Source organism: Tachysurus fulvidraco, chromosome 10, assembly GCF_022655615.1.
Source record: "Tachysurus fulvidraco isolate hzauxx_2018 chromosome 10, HZAU_PFXX_2.0, whole genome shotgun sequence".
Classification (NCBI taxonomy): Eukaryota; Metazoa; Chordata; class Actinopteri; order Siluriformes; family Bagridae; genus Tachysurus; species Tachysurus fulvidraco.
Window position 1 is genome coordinate 11982293 of NC_062527.1, and position 25350 is coordinate 12007642.

General features: G+C 37.1%; 2 protein-coding genes and 1 non-coding gene across 7 annotated transcripts; 2 read left to right on the forward strand and 1 right to left on the reverse strand.

Moving 5' to 3' along the window:
* Positions 1–22: 22 nt before the first annotated feature.
* trnar-acg lies at positions 23–95 on the forward strand. Its single transcript has one exon. It is a non-coding gene; the product is annotated as a tRNA-Arg (tRNA).
* A 3150-nt stretch (positions 96–3245) lies between these two features.
* Positions 3246–13925, forward strand: fbxo31 (F-box protein 31). 5 transcript variants are annotated; one of them, XM_047819365.1, is made up of 10 exons: positions 3246–3839; positions 5051–5122; positions 7075–7161; positions 7675–7751; positions 7879–8046; positions 8155–8229; positions 8411–8520; positions 8740–8932; positions 9137–9468; positions 13892–13925. In XM_047819365.1, the coding sequence occupies exons 1-10, from the start codon at positions 3410–3412 to the stop codon at positions 13908–13910; spliced, it is 1563 nt and encodes a 520-aa protein (XP_047675321.1). In that variant the 5' UTR covers positions 3246–3409; the 3' UTR covers positions 13911–13925. The 5 variants fall into 5 exon arrangements, with proteins under 5 accessions (XP_047675321.1, XP_047675318.1, XP_047675320.1 ...); XM_047819362.1 differs by lacking the exon at positions 13892–13925 and adding an exon at positions 9724–12527 and having other exon boundaries at positions 3250–3839; XM_027173403.2 differs by lacking the exon at positions 13892–13925 and adding an exon at positions 9724–12527 and having other exon boundaries at positions 3254–3839; positions 8779–8932.
* Positions 12594–25107, reverse strand: ces2b (carboxylesterase 2b). Its single transcript, XM_027173484.2, has 25 exons — positions 24886–25107; positions 24119–24308; positions 23725–23863; positions 23244–23377; positions 22371–22524; positions 22129–22233; positions 21621–21722; positions 21391–21531; positions 21206–21283; positions 20488–20635; positions 20249–20398; positions 20085–20157; positions 19660–19820; positions 19374–19563; positions 18694–18832; positions 18366–18499; positions 17019–17172; positions 16594–16695; positions 16399–16500; positions 16143–16286; positions 15853–15930; positions 15618–15765; positions 13929–14078; positions 13289–13361; positions 12594–13156 (listed from the first exon to the last, which is right to left on the reverse strand). Exons 1-25 carry the CDS (start codon positions 24956–24958, stop codon positions 12973–12975), a joined length of 3246 nt encoding a protein of 1081 aa, XP_027029285.2. The 5' UTR covers positions 24959–25107; the 3' UTR covers positions 12594–12972.
* Between the last annotated feature and the right edge of the window lie 243 nt (positions 25108–25350).

Here is a 25350-nt window from a genome sequence, read left to right on the forward strand (position 1 = left end):
ATTTCACAAAAAAAGCGGCACTGGGCCAGTGGCGCAATGGATAACGCGTCTGACTACGGATCAGAAGATTCCAGGTTCGACTCCTGGCTGGCTCGGTATTTTTATTTATTTTTTTATTTTTTAAGTTCAATGCAATTTATTTGTATAGCGCTTTTAACAATTTCCCATTGTCTCAAAGCAGCTTTGCGAGAGAGAGAGAGGGAAAAGAAATATACATAGAAGAAGAAAAATGAATATATACAATTAAAGTTGAAAATTAATTTAAAAAGTATTGACAATACTATATATATATATATATATATATATATATATATATATATATATATATATATATAATGAGCAAGCCAGAGGCGACGGCAGCAAAGAAAAACTCCCTGAGACGATATGAGGAAGAAACCTTGAGAGAGGAACCAGGCTCAGAAGGGATCCCATCTTCATTTGGGTGACACTCTACAGTAAATAGTGTAAATGTAAATAATGTTGTTTCTACAACACTTTATAATAGTTCTGAGGAACTCATGGGTCATCGTAAACTCTGAGTTCAGCACAGACCTGATTGCTGATTGAATCCTTTCACATCATCTCCCATCTCCCACCTTTCTGTTATTTAGCATACAGTGTTAATACATCTGTACAGAAACCTGTCTGTAAGTAACATAAAGTTGTGTATATTTATGTTAATTTTTTTTTCTAATTTGTGATACTTTGTAAAATTATTGAGCACTTTAAATCTTGTGCTCTCGGCTTTTGTGCCAAAATAGTTATTTTCACTGTGTAATAACAGCATTTGCTAAATTTATATTTTTGTAATGAATAACTTTCCGGGAACATTCACTCACAGGCAGTTTCAAATATAATGTTGATTTATTTTATCTATAATGATTTTTAATTTAAATTGCACTAAGAGAATCTTTTACATCGAAATTACAATAGATATACTGATTAAATTATTTTGTCAATCAGACAAGGAATATGGATCTATAAATGTTGTTACAAACATAATAGTGAAAACATTCTCAGACCCATCACATGCTAAACCACTACAGAATAAGAGCTCTCTCTCTCTCTCTCTCTCTCTCTCTCTCTCTCTCTCTCTCTCTCTCTCTCTCTCTCTCTTTCTCTGAGCTCACTCCCTTCTAAAGATCCATGCTGCAATCTTGGAATATGAAGATAAAAACTGAACGAGAGGTAAAGAAGTCAGAACTATGGCCCCCTGAGGAACCTCTGTTCTTTAACCAGTTGATCCAAACAAGGTTGCTGTCCTCTACAAGTATACAGGAACGGCATTGTAAAACTTGGTCAACTGTTGCCAGATGAAGGGTGGAGAACGATATAAAGAACTCAAAGAGGTGACTGGTTTGAAATCTTCACGTCTGATTTCAAAACTGAAAGAAGAAATTTTCAACACATTACCAAGTGGCCACAGAGCTTACATGGGTCAGCGACATGACAACTCTCAGAACACAGGGAACAAAATGAGTTTCCCAGAAATAAGTTTATCCAGCATTAGGAGAAGAAGAAGATTCCAATATTCCATCTTGACCTTCAAGAGTCCTCAGACAAGCTTTCAAATGTATGTCCAAAAAAGCACTGTATCACCTTACAGTTAAAATCATACACAAAGACTCACTGAGGATGGCCAGGTTTGTTGATGGCCAGGTTTGTTGATGGCCGGGATGTGGTAGCTCAGTGGTTAAGGTGTTGGACTACTCATCCGAAGGTCTCATCCAGTTGTACAAACATTGTTCTCATCCAGTTGCTATTTTCAAAGCCAGAAATGGACATACTATTTAAGGGGCAAGTCATGGCATAATGGTTAGAGAGTCTGACTCGTAATCCTGAGAAAGGCACTGAGCCCCCCAACTGCTCCCCGGCCGCCGCAGCGTAAATGTGTTCACTGCTGGGTGTGTGCACTTTGGATGGGTCAAATGCAGAGAACAAATTCTGAGTCAGCATACTTTCACTTCAGACTTTTCACGTAAACCCAGACTTCCTTGTGAGAGACAGGTGGACACAGTTTAGACACTGTATAAACCTCCCATATAGAAATGCACTGGAGACCTGCATGGAGCAATAGCCACAGATAAACATGTAGCACACCTTAACAGCCATGAAAGTGGATTTTTGGTTCTGTGGAGAAAAAGGAGATCTGGAGCTCTTTGTTTTACTCAGGATCTGGTTTAATCATTTTAATGAAGAGTGTTTATTGGAGGAGTAAAATGCAGCTGTGCAAAAAGAAGGAAGATGTATTTGTTAAAACCATCTGACTGGAACTTGCAGTGTGGAAAACACAGAAAAGTAAGAACTTGCCACTGTTGACTCTGAAATAATGTAGCAAAAATTTTAATGTTTTTTTTTGCTTTTTATAAGCTGACAAATAACTGGCTTTTTGCGAAGTGTGGTGTGTTAACGTGGCTATATGTACTGTTTATGATGATAAGCTAGTTTTGAAATTCTGAAAGTTTGCACATTAACTTTTTTTTCTTACTTATTTACGTCTCTATTTTATTTATATTTATTTCTTTATTTTATTTCCACGAGTTTTTTATGCAAAAGATGGAACAGCTATGCTCACGTCTAATTTATTATACAGGCATAACATGGACAGTATAGACTTACAGCTAAAACTCTCTTGAAATTTAAAAATGTTCAAAAATCAAAACAGCTTGATCGTACAATAACTTAAAAATACACCATACGTTATTCCCTAAGCCGGTTCCTCATAAGATTTCTTCCTCATGCTATCATCGCTTCTGGCTTATATATATTTATAATTGCCCATAAAATTGTAATCTAACCAATCAAACAAGCCGCTCGTGAGAGCTGATTAATTCTGATAGACAGTCCTAACACTGAATAAGAGTATACAGTCTTTCTTTCTTTCTTTCTTTCTTTCTTTCTTTCTTTCTTTCTTTCTTTCTTTCTTTTCCCTTTTCCTCTCTGTCTCCCTGTCTCTCTCTCCGTCTCTGTGTGTGTGTGTGTGTGTGTGTGTGTGTGTGTGTGTGTGTGTGTGTGTGTGTGTGTGTGTCTCTCTCTCTCTCTCTCTCTCTCTCTCTCTCTCTCTCTCTCTCTCTCTGATACACAACAATATGTCGGGTTAACGATACCATATGGTTTCCCTAAAGATGCTGTTTTTACCGCTTTACCACCGCTTCTGGCTTATACAGTATATATTTATAATTGGCCGTAAAGGGGAAATCCAACCAATCACCAAGCTGATTGATTTTGATAGACAGTCCCAACATTGGAGGCAGGGCCTAGAGGCGGGGCCTGACGGAATACAGATGGGAAAAGAAAAAGGCACGACTCGTCAGTAAGGACGGTTAGTGGACAGGGAAAGCAGAGTAACCGGTCTCTCGGACAGCTGATGTAACGTAAAGTAATGGTGGACGGTTGGCGTTGAGCTCAGATGGCGGTGTGTGCCAGGCTATGTGGGGTGGGTCAGTCACGGCGGTGCAGGCGGAGACAGAGACACGGCCAACGCGACCAGGAGAGCGACTCTGAGGTGGACATGGATGAAGAAGAGGAGGAGGAGAAGATTGTAGGTAAAAGCAGAGCGCGTGGCCTCAGCGGTAGTCAGAAAGGCCGTACCGCGGTGTGCGACGACGCCTCGGCTAGTCGCAGTGTCGCGGGCTCGGATTATGATGATGATGAAGACAAGGCCTGTGCTGCAGCTTCGCCTCCTCAACCACGATCTCTACAGGATTTACCGCCCGAGCTTCTAGTAGAGATCTTCTGTTCTCTGCCCGGCACGGCGCTTCCCAGCCTGGCCCTGGTGTGTAAGAAATTCAGACAGATCCTCAGCACTGAGACTATATGGAGAAGACGCTGTGCAGAGGGTAAACAACGCAATTATTCATTAATTAATATACAATATATAGATAACATCTGAGACGTTGTCTGCTCTTTTAAACACGTTATGTGACAATGTTAGTAAACAGTTTGATCTGTCTGTTGCCCTTAGTGACGGTTTCAAATCTCCACTTTACTATTAACTGGTAATAATTTCAGCATAAACAGAATTTTATTGCGACAGATCAAAGATCGACATTTGTTCTGATTATATAAAAAGTCCCTTCTGGATTGCAAAACATTGTAGATTAATGCTAAACATTGAACCTTTGATTAGGGTTGCCAGATCTGTCGTTATCACCACATCTCAAAATCTGAAACTCCTTCAAAACTATGATTACTATTTTTAAATATGTTGTAATATTTAAAAGAAATAATGGATGGTTAACGCGTTGGGTTATTGATCAGATAAATATCATAATGTGTCTTATTTAGGCATGAGAGTAGTCAGAGTACATGGTGACAGAGTGGAGCAAGTAGTCAGTCAGGGAAAAGTAAGGGTGTAAGAATGCCAGGAAAGCAATAAATATAAATGGTTATATTGGATGAGAGTGCAGTGTCCGTTTACCTTTGGTGTGTAATCTGTGTGCAACAGTCTATGTTTTTGCTAGTGCCTTGTGAGTTTGAAAGGCTGGATAACAAAGTCAACAGATTAAATAATAGGACACAGATAGGGTAATGACGAATTTGAAGTGACCATTTATGATTTTTGTTCTTTACTCTGTTTACACACATTTTAACTAGCTATCTAGGGTTACTGGGATAGTTAATGTGTATTGGTCTTGTGGGTGCACAGAGCCGCTAATGCAGACAGACAGCCGCACACTGTGAGATCAGCGGAGCAACCAGCAGTCACACTGATGTGTACAATATAGTTATTATCATAATACATCTTTTAATACATCTACTGTTTATTATAAATAAACTAATACTATTGCACACCTTTACTTTTATTTCTAACAAACTAGTATTATTGATCTGTGTGCATTCTGCATATACAGCCTTGAATTCTCTCTGAATGTCTATACAACCTGGTTACAAAATCTGCAAGCAGCTTGCAGCAGCAATTTTATTACTATATGTTTATTATGTATATATTTTATATGATGTATATATTTATTACAATATGTATTTTATATATACTAATCTACACAAAGGAAACTAAAGTATTTTTATTTCCTGTTATGAATTTCTTCAGAGTTTGGAATGAAGGATGACCCGCGGAAGATGGAGGTGGCAGGATTGTCCAGCCGGGAGCTTTATGTAAAACGTAAGCATCCTCATATTGCCATATATTATAAATCAGTGTAGCACACAGGTTTACACAATTGGACTGCATTCATTTGTGAAATTAAATTAATTTAAATTTCTTTTTTTTTTTTTAATTATGCTGTTACTGTGATTTCACAAAATAGTCTCAGGAACCTTCTGAAGTAGGTTAGATCCCAAGCTAGATTTGTGCAGTTCCAGAGAGGTTCAAATTATTAATCATTTAAAGGTTAAACAACATTCTCAGAACCATCATAGGCTACTGTATGGATAAATATGTCATCAGTGGAGACCCTTTCATGTGATGTATACTTGGTGCTATAGCTATCTTCACATCTGAAGGCAGATACATATCAGACTTGTTAAATAAGGCTCAATTTACATTCTCGTAAACCACTACAGAATAAGAGTCTTTCTCTCTTCCTTTCTCTAACCTATCACCAAGCTGTGCATGAGAGCTAGGTTGATTCTGATAGCCAATCCTACCACAGGAGGCGGGGCTCAGAATACAGGAATACAGATGGGGAAAAAAACAGGCACGACTCATCAGTAAGGACATTAGTGGACAGGGAAAGCAGAGTAACCGGTCTCTTGGACAGCTGATGTAAAGTAATGGTGGACGGTTGGCGTTGAGCTCAGATGGCGGTGTGTGCGAGCAACTCTGAGGTGGACATGGATAAAGAAGATAGTAGGTAGAAGCAAAGCATGTGACCACAGAAATTCAATTAATTCATTTCAAAATTAAATTATGCTGTTGCCTTAAGTTGTCCTTTTGCTTTGGCTACCAATGTTGTTTTATAATGTCTTTTGTGAAAGTTCTATAAAACAAAAGATAGAATAGAAACTAATTATTCAAACCTTTGGAATACATTTGACTAAATTGTGTTAATTTCCCCTATGTATGCAACACCCTTTAGTATGTTAGAATTTTGTAGGCTTTTGTGGTATTATGGTGATTAAGATAATGACTGAACAACAAAGCAATGAACAGCTTTACTATACATTAACTAACTTTTGGTCTGCTACTTCTGTCTGTAATATTTAAATGTTGGATTTGGTTTTAACCCATGTGAGTTTATATAATTGACCTGAATGTGTGATGTATTTTGTATGCTGCATCCACCCTTTAGGCTTCTTGCTTCTTCTTGCATGGTATAAGCTTTCAGTTTCATCTAGACTATATGCACTCGTCTCCTAATGGCCTTCTACTGCACTCTAATGTTAATGCTGCAGTGTCCACACCTAATGGCCCCTCTCTGCATCAACACGGACGGTCTTTGTGCATGTATGATTAAGGCCTCCTTTGCTATTTGTGTTGAGTATTTCTTCTTCTTTTTTTTCTTTCGTAGATCGAGCCAGGGAAACAAAACAATCTCTGTCTCCTACTCCTTTTATTACAACCTAATGTCTGTATACAGCATCTTTTAACAGACACATTTCACTGTACTGTCAGAGGGTCTGTGAAAGATCCTGCGATGGTTCAGTTCTTGTAAACACAATTTGCTGAATGATGACCTGTTTTTGTACAGTGGCATTTCTAAAATATATTTTTTAGTTTAGTTTGTCAAGCTCCTTCAGTGTGCATTAGGACCGCAGTCCAACAGATGACGACCTGTGTGTTAAGGAGTCCATGCGTCTCATACCTTTATTAAATAACTTCATAAACCACAACCTAAAATTATTTCCTTATGATACTTTCCTGTCTCTGAAAATAGTTAATGCAGCTTAGGAGATGAATTTACTAATTATTTAGCAAAAAAGTATTTCACACGAACTCTTAAAAACTAGATAATACAATAAATAATAAGAAAAACCTTTAAAATTCATTCGAAGCTTTGTCATTTTCATATTGTTTACTATACAGTATGCTCTTACAGTAGCAGTGGTCAGCTCTTGTCCTCTTTTTGCTTTTTTTGCCTCTCCTGTCCTCCTCTGGTCGATCCTCATGTCCAGGTGTGAACCCTAGGGTGAAGTCGGGCCGTTTTATGAAGCTCCTGCCCGATTATGAACACATGGACTACTGGGACGTATACACACACTGTATGTACTGCTAGGTGTGAGCTCTGAATGTGGTGGTTCATCAGGATGCGCTTTGGTAGAAAGTGTTCTTGTAAAGGCTGCTGCTGTTCTGGAAGCTGTCTGATTGATTGAGGGTAACGTGCCATGGGGTAGAGGGTTCACGTTATAACAGCGTAAAAGGGCACCCTTTTACTTGGTGTCTCTCACTGCTGTGGTTTATGGTTTGAAGTGGTAGTTTTAGTAATAACTCCTGCTTGTATCCACATTATCTACTTGCTGAGTGGAAAATTAACAGGTTAATATTGTTTATTATTCGTCATTTAACTGAATTAAAATGTTATTTCTATTGTTTTCATTAACACATCTCTGTATACACACTCACTACTAAAACAGCACCAGAAAACTACAGTAATTACAACACACGCATGCTTGAATGCGCTGCAATAATCCACTTTTTTTTGTTTTGAAAGGATTTGTTGCTATTGCATGAAAGTTCAAACTTCCATAAGTTTGTATATTACTTTTGTGTTGTAGTGCTCTATCCATACAGACACATTTTGGGTCTATGGCAGCCAGATATAGGCCCCTACGGTGGTCTGCTAAACGTAGTGGTAAGTCTTGTCACTCTCACTTAATGCACTAAACATTTAATCCCCCTCTTATTTATTTACTGTTATTATCTCACTGTGAAATCATTTTACTCATGAGGCAGCTGTGTTCTGTATTTGACGTGGGTAGGTGGATGGATTGTTTATCATTGGCTGGATGTATCTGCCACCCCATGATCCACGTGTTGAGGATCCCATGCGGCGGCGTCCTCTTTTTCGCATCCACATGTGGGAGCATAACAAAGCCACTGTGGAGTGCATGTACGGCCGCAAGGGACCTCACAATGGGGACATTCAGGTCCGTTTACATCATATTCAATAACAAAGCAAGTTCCACTATTTTCTTTAAACTACTATTCTAAAGACAATGAGTAGTGATGTTACTTGTTGTGCTTGTGTATTGCAGACAGTAAAAAAAGATGAGTTCTCTACTAAGTGCAACCAAACAGATCACCATCGAATGGCAGGCGGGAGACAAGAGGTACAGTAGGGGACCAACCAGCCATGCGAGATTTTTTTTTTTTTTTTTTTTTTTTTTTTTTAGTGTTAAAAGGATTGGGAATGTTGAAGATTATGCCTGAATATTCATGTTTAAAAAGTTTGTTTGAGCACCAGCTCTCAGACAGTGGACCATGATGACAATATTTAAATTGTGTGTGCAGGAATTTCGCACATGGTTGGAGGAGGAATGGGGACGGACATTAGAGGACATTTTTCACGAACACATGCAGGAGTTGATACTCATGAAGTTTATCTACACCAGCCAGTATGAGTAAGTGTGCTCTATAGTATTCTTCACCTGTATGACAAGTCATATTTTCATTTTTTTTTTTAGTTTTTTTAGTTTCTTGTTTAAGTATTTTGAAAATTTGTTAATCAAAGTGCATGCATAATATAAAGCAGTGAATAAGTGATAAGGCAGTGGAAAAGTTTCTTTAGATAAATGTTACTACAGTAACTACTAGTAAAATACAAAAAAATGCTTTCTCAGTTTCATTGAGTGTGTGAGTTTAGCATGTCGTGTTTCCAGTAATTGCCTGACGTATCGGCGGATCTACTTGCCCCCGTGCCTCCCTTCAGACCTGCTGCAGCCGGGCCTCTTTAAAGGTACATACGGCAGCCATGGCCTGGAGATAATTATGCTGAGCTTCCATGGCTCTCGGGCCAAAGCCACCAAACTTACAGTAAGTCACTAAGCATTATCACTGGTTATGTAGATTTAATTATCTAAAGTGTCTTTCGTTTTTCTCCAGATTATATTGGGCTTCTATTTTAGTTAAGATACCTCGTGGTAAAAGTGGGCCAAAGCATTTATGACCATGTAATATGGGAGCTAACTGACCACTATATGGACATGGAAATTTGACTAACCGCTGTTTGCTTCTCAGGGTGACCCTAATGTACCAGCAGGTCAGCTGACCTTAGACATAGACCTGAGTCGGCCAGTGCAGCTGCCTGACTTGGAGCAACAGCGAAATATTGACGAGCTTTCTCGCTTGGTGATGGGGGTACATCAGGAAATTCAGAGGGGTGCCACAGGTATGGGTGCCCCCACCAATGGTTCTTCAGTGGCAGAGAGCTCTGATGTTGGCTCTGGCTCCAGAGACGAGGAGGCAGAGTGTGCTGGAACTTCTAGCAGTCAGAGTGAACCTCAGCCCTTTGTGCTGCCTTTAGGAGTCATGGCCCGAAATGAGGTCTACCCACGATCATGCAAGATATGGTAAGTAGTATTGTGTGATTTGTGTCAAGGTCAGGCATTTACACAGCTGATAAAGCTACTGTGAGTTTCATTATTGTCTTACGAATTGTTGTGGGATATAAACTATTATTAAAGATAAGGAATAATGACATCATGTTTTTAAAAATAAAGCTGACGATCTAGGTGAGCCTCGGTTTTGTGAGCCGAAATACAACAATGCCTGCTAGGATTTCTGTCATTTGACAAATCTGGCATTAACTTCTGAATGTGGGTCAGTTTCTATGGAACAGGTCTGATAGCGGGTCATGGCTTCACGAGTCCGGAGCGCACCCCGGGCCTGTTTGTCCTTTTTGACGATGACCGGTTTGGGTTCATCTGGCTTGAGCTGAAGTCTTTCAGCTTGTACAGCCGCTTGACAGACAAGCTAGAACATGCTCAGGCTCCCAGCATGGAGCGCTTTGAGGCCATGCTTCACAACATGCAGTCCTGGACATCCTGATAGGCAGCCTTTTCAGCCTTGCTTCTTATTTCATGCATACTAAAAAGAATTGACAGTTCCAGACCTGCAGGGGCATGCTTCTAATTTGCCTGGCTTGACTTGTGCACTAATAATTAATCCACTGATAAGTCAAGCTAGGTGAGTTAGATAAACATATTTAGTGCTGTGGTCTTTCAGGATTGGACATGCCCGTTTCTTTGCTATATGCTTTAAGATCTGGATTACACATCCCTCACATCCCCACACAACCTGAAGACCTCCCAGTAATCTCATACATGCACAAGAAAACCCTGCCACACATGTATGTTTGCAGCTGTAAGTTCATATAGGTTGTATTATACACTGATGCTTTGTTATTAGCTTTTTAATTAATTTATTTTTGTAATCTGGAGATGATTAAGATGAGGATACATTTTACCCATACACTCCAGAACAAATTAAGTGTGCCTCTGTATCATTAGCACTATTTATATTATATAGTCTTAGAACATTGTAGCTTCCTGTACTGTTGAAGTGGTTTAAGTTATAAGTGAAATTACATTTTAATAATCTGTCTCTACAGTTATGGGTTTTTAGCTGTTTGGTTGGTGGTAACGTTTAACTGTGGTAATATAATGTCTGATTTTATTATTTTTAATAGTCTGCCCTGCTGTTTCTGTTGCTTTTATTAAGGTCAGCATTGCCCATGGTGATGATATTTGACTGAGGTTTTGCTTATGTTTTGATTCTTTTTATTATTTTATTTAAAATAACAAATATCTCCTGTAGCCTGTGGTACGCATTCGAGGCATATTTAAGCCAAACGAACTCAAATTTACATAGTTTATACTTCATCACAAAAAAGCTGAGTGTCTTGCTTTGTTTTTTTTTTAGTTTTGCGTTACAGCAGAAAGGCTAATGTAGCTAACAAGTAATGGAATGATATTTCACCTGAATTATTTGCCCTTGGACTTGATGATTGCCCTTGGACTTACATGATTTTAAGTTTACAGGAGTTCATTCCAAAAACTAAAACACTGTGATGTTATGGGGTCAATAATCTTTGACAATCAGTAGGTTTTTCTATAGTGCATTTCTTTTAATATAGTTTTGCTCTAAAGTTGAAACGTTCTACTGGAAAGCTGAATAGTTATGTGGATGATAAAGTATATAAATAATATTCTACTTTCCTAACGCAAAGACTTTTTATTTATCCATGGAATTATGTAGAATAATAATATTAAATAATAAAGCAAGTATATGGAGATTTTGGCAGGTATTTATAGAACAAGATGATTATTATTATTAGCTCCATTAGCCTTGTAGCTCTAATGCAAAGCAGAAAATGTTGGACATTTTAAAAATATTTTGCCTGTTAAGCTACTTTATTAGTATATGGAACTTCTGTGTGGATTTCCGAATTATTTATTTAATTTCTGGTTAGTATTTGAACCTTTGTGCTGGTTTAAAAAAAAACAAACAAAAAAAAAACAGGTAGGTGATAAACCCATCCTGCACATGCTTGGGATCTGTTTTACCTGAAAGCCACAGATTAGGTTTTATAGACTGCCCAGTTGTTTGCTATTTGGCACCTCTAATGTAAAGCATATAACCTGGATCATGAAATTAGAAGATCTAAGCAGCTATCGTATGAACATATATTGTGAAGAATGTGCATGCACTAAAGTACTAATGCATTTCTCTAATGTGGGTGAATTCACTCAATTGGCATTTTTCTTTGTTTTATTGGTTTGTATCTCAGGTGCCATACCTAAGTATGTATTCCCTTGAATAATATGCTTAAAAAACATAATGTCATACTAATTTATTGCAAGTAGTAAATGTTCTAATTGTAGTCTTCTCAAATTAGCTCTTCTCTGTCGGGAAAAATGTATTGTTGAAATTGTATAAAGGTAAATGTGTATTGGCTGACTGGTAGAATGGGCCTGCCTTAGCTTCTATTAATCAAAAACTCAGCCCTTGTCCTGCCTTCAGCAGATTCACTGGAAAGATCCAGAGATTGGTGGTGCTCAGAGTGACCAGTGGCACTTATCCACATCTAGACAAAATATTTGTTGGGCATCTTCAATAGCATATATATCAGCATGCTTTCCCAACATTATAGATCGGAGCATGAAAGATTTTACTCTCCGAGCCCCTTTTCCTCCAGCAGACCAACAAATATTACAAATGCCTCCTTGAGTTTTGATAAGGTTCGATCATAAAGCTGTGCAGGAACTCCCCTCAAAGTGCTCTTTCTTAGACAGCATAGGCATTGACCACAGACTAGCCATCTGTGTGTACTTTTATATTCAACTGCAGCTTTGCAAAAACTAACCATTATAATGTAAAATAAATTATTATATGTAAAGTGGAAAGTATTTAATTAATATATTTCAGCTTTGTTTATGGGTCATTGTGCACATCGTTGCATATGTTAAGCATACCGCCTGTTTGTTGTGTGACCTTTACCACTGTTTAAGTCAAGTTTTTTCATCAGGTTGATTTTCTGAGAAACAAATGTCTAATGTAAACACATGACTTCAGGGAGCTTTGAAGCTTACATGTTCATCTCTTCCCAATAAATAAGAGAAAAATTGAACCCTTTCTGCCTCTGAATCATTTCAGCATAACACTTTACCTTTTTTAAACACTTTTTTAATGTATTAATTCACAGTTTTATCAGTTTTACAAAGCATGATGTGAGAACAGAAATGAGAACTTTGATCTGTAGCTAATGAATTTTTTCCCTCTCTGGGAAATAAATGGTACATGCTTACATTTTGAGCACCTCAATTCCAGATGAATAGCACATTTAAATATACAGCTGTCTTTTTAATAAAGTAGTAATATTTATAGAATCTGAATGTAAGACTGTATCCGAATGTACGAGTTTCTGCCTCGTTTACATCAAGTTCTTTGAGGGTTATTTGTGTGAGCAGCTGTTCTGGTTCCCTTTCAAACATTTCCGAAGACTAATTTTATAGATAGATATTTCACAGTTGCCCTGTAGAGGGATGGACTACATAAAGAAACTACTTCACCAGCTACAACTCAACGTGCTCGTTCTTCTCCTGAGCTGCAGCCAACAACTCTGGAAGCTTCTCAGTCATGAAAATGTAACGCTCAGCCTTGAAATTCTTGCCAGGCTTCTGCTCCAGGCTGATGCCCAGATACTCCTCTTCAGCTCCAAACTCAGGCCATGGGGTCAAGCCTAGTCCATTTGGAGTCCTGTCCATCATTTTAATGTATTTTATCAGTGCCAATAATAGTAATAAAAAACACAACAACAATAATAATAATAATTCAGGTTTATCTAGCTTCAGTGATTTAATAAACAAATTATTGTGACATTTTACTCACCCAGTTCGAGCAAAGTTACCCCAGTAGGCCATCATTTTCCTACACAGCTCATTTTCTTCTTTTGTCAATGAGGCTGTAAAACATTTTTAGCTATTACCCTAATGATTCATCTATTCATATAACAAAAAATAAGCAGTCACAATGAGAGCATTTTTTTGCGGCAGAAGGCATTTTACTAAGTATGTATGAAAATGGATGCTTTGTGCTCTTTCAGGTACATTTTGACGAGAAAGTGCTTTTCCATATGGTGAAGGACATAATATAGTATTATAATGAATAGAATTGTAGTAATTTATTCCTGAGTATTTGGTAGAATAAAGATGTTTGTCCCTTTTACTCAGCTACCAATTCTGCCTCTGCTTTTGCCCTTTTAACTTGCTCTCCATACATTAGGATAAAAAAAACACCTTGCCTTGAATTGTTACTATAAACCTATAATTTTAATTGAATTACATTCCTATACTATACCTCATACCCAAGTATAATAATTCTGTATTTTCCACAACTCTTTTAAATGTACCTTTTAAGTGTAATGTGCAAGGACAATCAAATATAAAATTTACTACACAGGACTGCAGAACACTGCCTGTTATGTGTATACAGGTTAAAAAAAAGGAAATGAGGACGTAATTTTCCGTACCGGTTGGCTTCATGTGGGCATTCCCAAAGCACAATCCAAAAACGAAGATAAGTTCATCTCCATGATCAGCTCCTACAAAGCCGGGCCTGGTAACCTGAATGATGCTGGGTGGATGCTGGAACTCATACAGATAAACTGGAGCACCAGCAGCTGTCAGATAAGTATAAAATTGAAGAACAATGTGGTGTCAATATTCTATAAAACACAAATTATCTGGTTATTAAAGTTACATTAAATAAGGAATTAAACATGATTGGTTGTGTAGTTATAGGAAAATAATCAGTGATGGAAGCCCTATCATGGATTCTCAAATCCTTTCTTGGATTTAAGTTCCTTTTAACACTTTCCATAATAGCACACCAAAATGTTATATAAACCTTCACAAATTCCACATCCCATGAGTGGTAGTTCTCAGAAACTCATTGTTGATGAGAGCCGTCTTTGGCGAATGGCCAGATTGGCTTGAGCTGACAGAAAGGCTACTGTAACTCAAATAATCATTTTGTACAATTGTGGTGAGCAGAAAAAGATCTTAGAATGCACATCGCATTGAACATTGAGGCTGATGGTCTACAACAGCAGAAGACCACACTGTGTTCCACTTCTGTAAGCCCAGAACAGAAAGTTGAGGTTATGCAGTGAAAGCTGGCTCACCAAGTCTGTACGGTGAAGGCTAGAAAATCATAGCATGGTCTAATAACTCTTGATTAAAGCTGAAGTACACAGATGGTAGGGTCAGAATTTGGCACCAACAGCATGAATTCATGGACCAATCTGCCTTCTGTCAATAGTCCAGGCTGGTGGAGGAGGTGTAATAATGTTAGTTATATTTCTTGCCACACTTTGGTCCATTAAAACCAACCAATCACTTGAATGCTATTGAAGTGTTATTGAATATTGTTACTGATCATGTACATCGATTCATTGCCACGATTTATTCATCTTCTAATGGCCACTTCCAGCAATGAGTTCAGTGTATTTCAACGGCCTTTCCAGTCACCGGATCTGAATCCAATAGAACACCTTTGGGATGTGAATGAAGGGAAGATTTGCAGCATGAAAGTATACAGTCATGTCAACATGGGCCAGAGTTTCAAAGGAATGTTTCCAAAATCTTGTGGAATCCATTTGAAAGCAGAAAGAAGACCAACCGAGTATTAGTATAGTATTTCCAATAAAGTGCTCAATGAGTGAATATTATAGCCGATATGAACAGTCAGTCCCTTACAAACAACATTTCTCTCGTTCTAATAAGAGCAAAAACTGCACATTGGTACAGAGATCCTTCAAAGCATTGTCCTCTCTCTTAAAGCCTTGCAGAAACTTCTCAAAATTAACCAATGTAAATTAAGTGGCTCATCTGTAATACAAGCCCCTGTAGATTAGTTGCTACTATAAAATCGATAAAGTATTAAAATTAAGTACATTTAATTAGTACACACTTGTGATTTGAGGTCGTCTAAAGGTGGCACTACTGCAGAGCTGTGCTGTTATGCAAAATTATTTAAAACCACTGTGATTTGACTTGTGATTTTAGCATAAAACACACACACACACACACACACACACACACACACACATATATATATATATATATATATATATATATATATATATATATATATATATAATGTGTGTGTGTGTGTGTGTATGTATATGCATTATATATATATATATATATATATGCACCTTTATGTGCTTTAGCCACTGTCAGAGCTGGAATGTTAAAGATTATGTCTCCCATCATCTCTTTGTAAGCATCCCGGACTTTTATTGGGTCAGCAGAAGAACCCAGGTACTGCTCTAGCATCAGTTCATTAATCCACTGACTATGGGGCTTGAGAGGAAAGAAGGGAGAAAAGCATTAGTCGAATAAAATCATAGTTCTGATGCTATACATTTGCTATTAAGTTTGTGTTCTTACATCAGGATTAAAAGCAGCCAATGTTGAAAGTACTTGCTCTTTATCCATCCCATCAGTCCATCCTGACAGTGTAAGGAACTGTGGGAACAGATCATCCCCGTATCTTCACTACACCGTTATGTATTATTTTAACTTCCATTTAAGAATAGTGCAAATAGCTATAGCACCCATAATGCTTTAATTATATAGTGAAGGAACTAATTTCAGAAGAAAAAAAAAACAAAAATAGCTTAAAAATAGGTTAAACTGTGAGGTACATCTGTAGAATACACATTGTAGAATTTACTTACATTAGGTAGCAACCAACCAAACTCATCATTGGTCACACCAGTAATAATTGGTACTTTATGGAACTCCTGGTTCTGAAGAAGCTCCTCCACAGGCTTGGGAAGAAATATCTTATCTTCTGTCACTACAAACTGCAAAAATGTCTTCTGCAACACACAGTATCATGTTTATCAGATCTTTTTTATTTACAAAGCTGTTCTAACACTTTATACTGTATTTCATTCCTACTTTTTAAAACGAAGCTCTGGAATTGCCCACCTCTTTTGAAAGTGTTATCACGTTCTCTGTCGGCCAATGCTTAACGCACTCAACAATTTTTTGTGTGCTACCGATGTCACAACCTGAGATGTTAGCCACAAGCTAAAATGATACACAAATAAGATGTTGAAATGATATCAAAAGATGTTGGAATGATAACATAGCTTATTTAAAGGAATTAGGACTCCATTTAACCTGGGCTGTTGGTAAGGGATTCCCCACAATGCCTTTCATTATTGCAGTGCCACTTTCTGCAATTGCACGGTGAAATAGTCCAGTAGACAATGGAGAGAGAAGCTTGAACATAAACAGAAAACACAAACTCAGTCCCATTTATGATAGTGAATAATGAAGAACTGAAACAATTACAGTATTTCAACTCAACAACAAATGAAAAGTATAAAAGTATAAACAAATAAAAGTATTTACAATTTAGAATTACAAAAACTCAGCGCTTACAGTAGCAGAACCACAAGATAGGACACACCTGGATAGGCATACAATTAATGTACTGCTCTTATATCCTCTAACTAATCTAAACACCCACAAAAAAGTGTTCCAGGTTATATAGCTTTGAAAACCGATTTGTGATGGTACGCATTTACACTCCAGTTTCTCACCAAAAAAGACACACTGGCTCCTCCTGCAGACTCTCCAAAGATGGTGACTGATCCAGGATCACCTCCAAAGCTGTGAATGTTCTCCTGAACCCACCGAAGTGCAGCCACCTGATCCAAAAGCCCATAGTTTCCTGGTGCATGTTTATCCCCTGTGCTAAAACAGAAATCCAAAGAATGTATACATAATCCATGCATAAATATCCAAAATGGCATTATGTATATGTTACTTATTAACATGTAATAAACTGGTTATTGTGTCAGTATTGTTTTATACCTTAAAAATATATTTTATACATTTTAATTGTATAGAATAAACTGCAATAAAATGAACACAAAAAGAACAGTGATGCACTTTAGGAAATGGAATTGATACAGGATTAAAGATGTTATAAAATGCATCTTGAAGCCTTTCCTGCCAGATATCTACAGCAAACTTGAGTTAAAGGTGGGGTGTACGATGTTTGAGAAATGCTTCAGAAAGCTGAGTTGGGTCGACAAACAAAACTAATATCGCTAGCAGTAGCTAGTAGCTAGCAGAAAGGGGCGGGTCTTGTCAATATGGGTGGAGAGAGTGTTCAGTGCACATGTCTGACATTAGCAGAAAGCAATTGAAACACTGACATGGCGGATATAAACGAAAAGCAAAAAAAGGCTTACGATAAGGTGGGAAGTAGAACCCGTGTTAATATAGGCACAACTTTCCAGTGCTGGAGAGAACTGAAGGAGCGGGAAGGCCTGCGATGGGATGCCGAGGTTGCTTTTTTTCTTCTCGATACGTGAGTAACATTGGTTTTGCGTTGTTTCACAGAACTAATATAATATAATCATAATATAATGTGATTATGCTTGTGTCTCATTTTTGCTTGTTTGTTTATCTGCAATTGTATTGTTCTTCCCTTCAGCTATGATAAAGACACATTTCTTTCCATTAGTTGCCTGGGTTGCATATGTATGTGTGGGGCGGAGCTATAAAAAAAAAAGTTAGGGGCGTGTTTGTTTTGGTGATTTCAAATGTCAACATTGGCTTTCAAACACCGTACACCCCACCTTTAAGTTCAAACTTTAAAGGTGAAGAGTAAACTTTAAAGGTGATGTTTGTACATGACTATAACAATTATACAATTTTGAACAGATGTATAGATCACTATACTGCCATGCAATGCATCTGGATTCGTTATTAAAAGTTCAATAATTAGTTTTTCCCTAACAAGCTAAGCATTGATTCCCTAAAATGCAGCATCACCAGGTAAAGGTACTGTTAACAGAGGGATCAGTTGGCAGGATCAAAAACTCAAACTGCAAGACACCTGCAAACTAAAACGTATGAGCTGCTCCTCACAGAGTTACCTAAAAAATCCAAACAGACCCAGCCTGTACTGAATAAGCACAACTACTACATTCTGGTAGGCAGACAAAACTGATCCATCATAGATTGATGCGGAACCAATGCTCAGTCCTCCACCATGAATCCAAACCATGACCTAGAGAACACAGATAATAAGAACACAGATAATATTTTGTACAATGTAACTATGACTAGGTAAATTTTACCAACTGTTCATAGTACCAAAGATAATTGTTTACTCCATCTTATCAAGCAGAGACAATGGAGTTTCATACCTAATCAGGCATAACTGATAAGTATGTAAAAGGTGAACAGTCCTTTGTGTCTTACAGGTAGTTTGGCTTTTTCACTAGGTTTTGCTGGAGTGTAAATGTTGAGGTACAGGCAGTCTTCTGACACTTCTGGTATTTCCACACTGATTGACAAATTGCCAAAGAGCTCAACGGTTGCGTTCCTGTTTTGTATACACCTGAAAACATCAGCAGTATTGTTTGATATAGAATGAATTCACACCAAGTGGAGTATTTCATGGGTTTGCAAGTTGCATAATTGGTTTCATTTACAAAATATAATACATTTTGTGCAAATATAATGCAGGAGTCTGTGATGCATAGATATGGATCTGATAATTAATAAAATAATTCTTATTGATTATATCCTGTTTAACAGGTCATGAATGGGTTGAATTCAACCTCAATAACTCAAACGAGAATAAATAATTTCACCTTGGACCTTATATGTGCTCTTAGTGAAATATAATATGAATAAAAAGCAGCTCTGCAGTTCATATCATTTAAATATCATTTAGCACGTCCATCTGTAATTGAGGTGATACATGGAAGTTATTTTACAGTTAAAAAAGTCCCTTGCTAGAACATTTTTATAACCCTTATTTAATAAATACTAACTGAAACATAAAGAAACATTATGGTGCCTGATTCAAAGCAAGCTGCTGGACAGTCATATATCTAAATACAAGTCACAAAACTAATTGGAATATAAAGCCTGACATGTTTGGCTGTTTAGTGGCATCTCGTACTCCATTCCATTCTTCTGCAGGTTGGGGTGCAGTGAATCTTAAAGGTCCCACCGGTGGCTTTGCAAAAGGCACACCCAGGTAGCTGTAGACGACCGTGTCCTTCCCTTTAGCCGTCACAAGTTCACCTTTAAGAGCTCCATATTTAGTCTGCACAATTGAGCCTGTTAAAAGTACCAGACAGTAAAATTTTGAATACATGACAAAGTAACTTAAACTTGAAAAATGATTAGACCATTAGACCATTAGAGCTACTGTACCCTCTTTTTTCTCGTTTCTTAGCTGTGGCACAGTCTGGGTTATAAATGCATGGTGCTTTTCCTTCAAGTTCTTTCCTGGCTTCTGTTCCAGGCCGATGCCCAAATACTCAGCTTCAGCTCCAAACTCGGGCCATGGGGTCAAGCCTGGTCCGTTTGGAGACCTGTTCACAGTCAGACACAGAAAGTTGTGTAAGCAATAAGTGCATATATAGGACAAGATGTTATCCTTTGACAAAAGTGCAGGCTTTCATCTATCTGTGTACTTGCAAGATGGCAAAAATATAAGAATTTAGATTTCAATTTTTTAAAAATAATAATGACATTACTACAGTGATGTGTTTTGGCAGTTAATAAGCAATATTCCTCTTTGCCCTACAAATGTACAGTTTCTTATTTATAAGTTAGCAGACAAATTATTTACCCACCCAGTGCGAGCAAAGTTTCCCCAGTAGGCCATCATAGTTCTACAGAGTTTATTCTCTTCCTCTGTGAACTGACCTGAGAGAGAGAGATCAGAGATAATAAGGATCTTGGTAATTTAATTAATGCACGGTTGTTTAAAAAATGGTCATGATTTTTTTTTACTTACCATCTACCTTAATGTGACCATTTACAAAACATAAACCAAAAACAAAGAAAACCTCATCTGCATGGTCACTTCCTGCAAAACTCGGCCTCTTTTTCTGAAGTTCATTGAACGTGTGCTGGAATTCATACATGTATACTGGTGCTCCAGAATCTAGCAATTATAAATATTAAAAAAATATATTAAATATTTGAACAAAGTTCAAACAAAATATTTACAAACTCCTATCGAATGCATTTTACCTTTGTGGTGTTTTGCCACATTACGAGCAGGAATGTTAAACAAAATGTCTCCACACATCTCTCTAAAACCATCTCGGACTTGAACCCGATCATTCGTAGCTCCCATGTACTCGTTCATAACTATTTCATGAAGCCATTGATCATTAGGCTTAAGGAAATACATGAAGAGAGAAATTAATACATTGTAGCATTGTATTAAAGTAGTTAATGTAGAGGGATGTAAAGCTGAGTTCAACCATTTGCATCCTCAATAGTTTTATTATTTTACCAAATTATTACAAACAAGTAGAATTCAACACCATCCCCAGCAACAGGGAATTCTTGACCATCAACGTATCTAATCCTTTCCGACATTTTACTGTGCTGCAAGCTTGACCCTGTTTTAATCAATCTCAAACTCTACCCGTTCTTGAGATGTTTTTGTTTTAAAAATAACAAATGTTATGTTAGGAATAAAATCTGTATCCTGCAGCAAAGAGATTATAAAAAATATAAACTGAAAGGCTACTAAGGCTGAAAGCTAGAGTTTTAAAGGCAAACTTTAAATTAGACTTACAAGTTATTAAAGGATCTTTATATTGCATTCAGAATGTGAGGCACGTTTACACTTAAGTATATACTGATATATGCATGCATATTCACTGTCAATGTTTAGTTTTCAGGATACTTTCTACATGCATAAGAGGTTGTAAATAATAATATTTGAGTCTTGACTTACATCAGGAAAAAATAAAGGCATTAATGACATAACATACTCTCTGTCCATTCCTTCAGTCCATCCAGGTGGAGCAAAGAACTATAAGATACATTTTAGTTACTGATGGAATCAATAATGAGTCATGAGTTAAAATAATATATTTTATATCAGATTCACATGATACATATATTTAATGTGTCACTTACACTAGGGAGACCAAAACCTCCTTCATCATTAGTTATCCCTGTAATTAATGGCACTTTGCTGAACTCTTTATTCTGCAGAAATTCATCCACAGGTTGCGGAAAGTATCGTCCATCCTGTGTCACTTTAAAGAACATATCAACCTAACAAAAAATATGATATTAACACAGACAAACAAAAGTTTAACTAGGAGTAATTTCAATAGTTTTACAGTAGTTTATCCTGGAAATACCCTTTTAGCAATCATCAAAAGGTCCTCCTCTGTCAACCGCATTACACAATCAACGATCTGCTTTGTGCTGGAAGTGTCACAACCAGATGCATTAGCCACAACCTAAATAAAACAATGATTATATTTAGTTGATATATTTTGTGATCTAAGTGAGGGCTAATGTCACATAGAAATAAGTGCTGAACTACGAATTAATATGTGATCTCATGTTTCTCACACTCACACACACACACACACACACACATACACACACAGAGAGAGAGAGAGAGAGAGAGAGAGAGAGAGAGAGAGAGAGAGAGAGAGATCCCTCTATGACATTATGTTTTTCTTAGTGCTTTTAACCTCTAATGCTATACTAGCTTCATGCTCTGTTTCCTTCAAAAAACCAAACACAGTAAATAGAAAAATTTAAATCATTTTGTACTAACAAACTGCATACTTTGCTGGCTGATTTATTGTATAATTTGTATGCTCTTTAAACAATGTGCACACGTGAAGAGCTCTTTACCTGAGCCATTGGTAAAGGATTGGTAGTGAAAACAGCTTCCATTGCAGCAGTGCCACTCTCTGCTATGGCATAGCGAAACAGGCCAGCAGACAACGGCGACAATATCTGTCCAAAAAGAGGCAATGAAACTTTTTTCCCTAATATTTTAAATATATGTGTAGAAATTAATCTGAACGGTGGCTCATTATGTATTCTGAGGTTGGGGCAAAATTTTGGCCAGGCAGAATATTTAGCATCCCTACATGATAAGACACACTGACTCCTCCTGCAGACTCTCCAAAGATGGTGACTGATCCAGGATCACCTCCAAAGCTGTGAATGTTCTCTTGAACCCACTGAAGAGCAGCCACCTGATCCAAAAGCCCATAGTTTCCTGGTGCATGTTCATCCCCTGTGCTAAATTTAAGATTGTTCATGTTAAAGAAAAATACAAAGAAAATCCCAACTCTATGTAATGTAAAACATTTTAAGTTTCTTTCAGTTCCCTTTCCCTTTCTTTCAGTTCCCTATGTCCTGGAGAAACGTTGTCTCATTTCACTGTGTACTACAACAGCTATACAGTATGTGGTTGAAATGACAATAAAAGCCTCTTGACTTGACCTTTCTCTTGTTGTTGTCGAATGTACTATTTCAAAGATGCACTTTGTACTGATATAAAATCTATTGTATACCTGGAAAACATTAGTTGGTCAAGCTTTACAGAAGTTCCTTCATTATCACAAATAACAAAAATGTTAAAATAGTGCATGCTAAGATATTAATAGTGAAAAATCTATATCAGCGTAAAAATTTCATAATTTGTTATAAATATTCCTAATAACTTTTATGCCTACATTTTACCTCTATACTGCCATTAACCTCTTTCTCATTATGTTAAATCCTCTCACATTCTTTTATAAGCAGTTTAAATTATTTAGATTTCTTCAAATCTTGTGTTTTTTGTATCATTCAAACTGTAATCCTTTTGATTTTGACTTATGTTTTCTTTTCTGGATGCAAGATACAGCTCCCTTTTCAATTGCATATACAGTACATACTAAATTAGAGGTACATATACACTTTTTTACTTAAAAAATTGTTAAGAAGGTGCATGACAAGGAAGGAGTTATATTTACCTGAAAAATCCAAGTAACCCAAGCCTGTACTGGATAAGAACTACAACAACATTCTGATAGGCTGCCAGTGCATGTCCATCAAACATGGAACCTGAGCCACATGCAAAGCCTCCACCATGGATAAAAGCCATGACCTGTAGCACATCAGCAATGCAATGTATGCATAATAAATCCTCGTTATTGGAGAAAATAGAATGTTTAATTAAAACAGCTTTTTGGCTTTATGGTCAATCCAATAAAACTTTTAGCATTTTTGCATGTCCTCATTGACAACCTATTAGCAATAAGTCTTTACATTTATTGTGGTGGCAACAACTGGTCAAACGATAAAAGCATTTAGAAATTTCATCAGTGTATACAAAAATGTTTTTATGTCCAGTCAGTTTAGTTTGAGGTGAAATAAAACACAACATCATGTGCCATGTTCTGTAAACCGTGAAAGAGCAACCACAAAATGCTGTTAATGTAAATAAAGACTTACAGGTAGTTTGGCTTCTTCACTTGGTTTAGCGGGTGTGTAAATGTTGAGGTAAAGGCAGTCCTCTGACACTTCAGGTACTTCCATGATCAGGGAAAATTGTTCTGTTAAATTCACGATTAGCTCCCTGTTTTGCATGCACCTTGAATAAATGTCATCAAACAGATTGACAGCTTAAGAAATCTCATTCGTCTAAAGCAAAAGTGACACTATGACAAGTATGGTGTGATTTAGTTTGTTAGTTATACTTGACAGGAAATCGTAAATCATAGGAACTATTTACATAAACTTGTACTGGAACAATGTTGTTGCTGGATTTTCAACATCTATGTACACTTGTACAATAATGGTTACTTCATTCAAAGATTTCAGATTAAAGCTGTGACTATCCTCTTACATATATGGCTGTTTTGTTGCATCTCTCACTCCGTTCCATTGTTCTGCAGGTTGTGGGGCTGAGAGTCTTAAAGGTCCCACAGGTGGCTTAGCAAACGGTACACCCAGGTAGCTGTGAATAACCGTGTCCTTCCCTTGAGCTCTCACATGCTCACCTTTCAAAGCCCCATATTTAGTCTGTACAATTGGGGCTGTTAAAAGATTAAACATATTTATACAAATTAAATGTATTTTATACAAATCCTGTCATGCATCCATGACATGTCAAAGCACAAAACCACAGAAACTGAGAAGTAGCATACAACTCAAATCAAATTAAAGCACAAGAAGAGAATAATGTACAGTATAAAATGATTTTATTTAATTTCATGCATTTCACTCAAATGATAAAGGTGACCTGCTTTAGTCATGCATGTGAAAACATTTTAATGCCTCTGTGACACTGTGGCAGAAGAACAAAACCGGAAAGTTCTCGAGTTTATAGGATTATATTGGTTACAGCAAACAGACATCAACTTAAACAGGAAGTAGTAAAAAAAAATAATAATAAAAAAATTATACAGCAGCATTGAATCGACTAATTTTACCTCTTATCCGATAGTAATATGGTGTGTTTTGTTTTTTGTTGCTATTACGAATTGTAAAACTATTTTCTTCTTAATTTAATCACACTGAATAAATAGTAATAAAGTAAAAAAAAAAAAAAAAAAAAAAAACTTAAACAGGAAGCAGAAATGCAATCGTGCTGAAATTTACTTAAATTCATACCGTCGTTTGCTGTCGCTGAAATGATCAAAGTAACTTGTAATAAACTCCAGAGAAGCACAGTGAAAGTCCACATGGTTGCAAGTACAGTTCAGTTCAGTTCCAGGAGCTTTGTCTAAATGAGCTCTCACATTAAAACAGCCGTGTTACATAACAGTGAGACTGAACGTTGACAGTCAAAGTTCAGTCTCACTGTTTTGTAACACGGCCGTTTACCAAGACATGGCCCTCTTGGATATGTTCAAACGCGCAAAGTTACGCGGGTTTTCATTGATTTTTATTTGCACGTGATATATACTTTTATAGATTTGCACACTCGACTCTTCCTAAGTATAAGAAATCTCCTGCATGCAGCTCCACTGCCGGCCACCAGGTGTCTCTGTCCTCCCCCGTTCAGTACGTAAACATTTCCACCAGTGTAGCTTACTTTACAGTCTAGATCTTAAGTGCACTAAATAGTGAAAGGTA

Bases quoted from the DNA above. Each gene is read 5' to 3' on its own strand.
- fbxo31 (XM_047819362.1), top strand. From the start codon at position 3,410: ATGGCGGTGTGTGCCAGGCTATGTGGGGTGGGTCAGTCACGGCGGTGC. The intron at 7,752-7,878 runs GTAAGTCTTGTC...TGACGTGGGTAG, and splicing joins GTGGTCTGCTAAACGTAGTG to GTGGATGGATTGTTTATCAT. The intron at 9,469-9,723 runs GTAAGTAGTATT...AATGTGGGTCAG, and splicing joins CCACGATCATGCAAGATATG to TTTCTATGGAACAGGTCTGA.
- ces2b (XM_027173484.2), bottom strand. From the start codon at position 24,958: ATGTGGACTTTCACTGTGCTTCTCTGGAGTTTATTACAAGTTACTTTG. The intron at 17,173-18,365 runs GTAACTCTGTGA...TTTCTGTTTTAG, and splicing joins GGTCTGTTTGGATTTTTTAG to CACAGGGGATAAACATGCAC. The intron at 13,362-13,928 runs GTACGGAAAATT...AATGTTTTACAG, and splicing joins TGCCCACATGAAGCCAACCG to CCTCATTGACAAAAGAAGAA.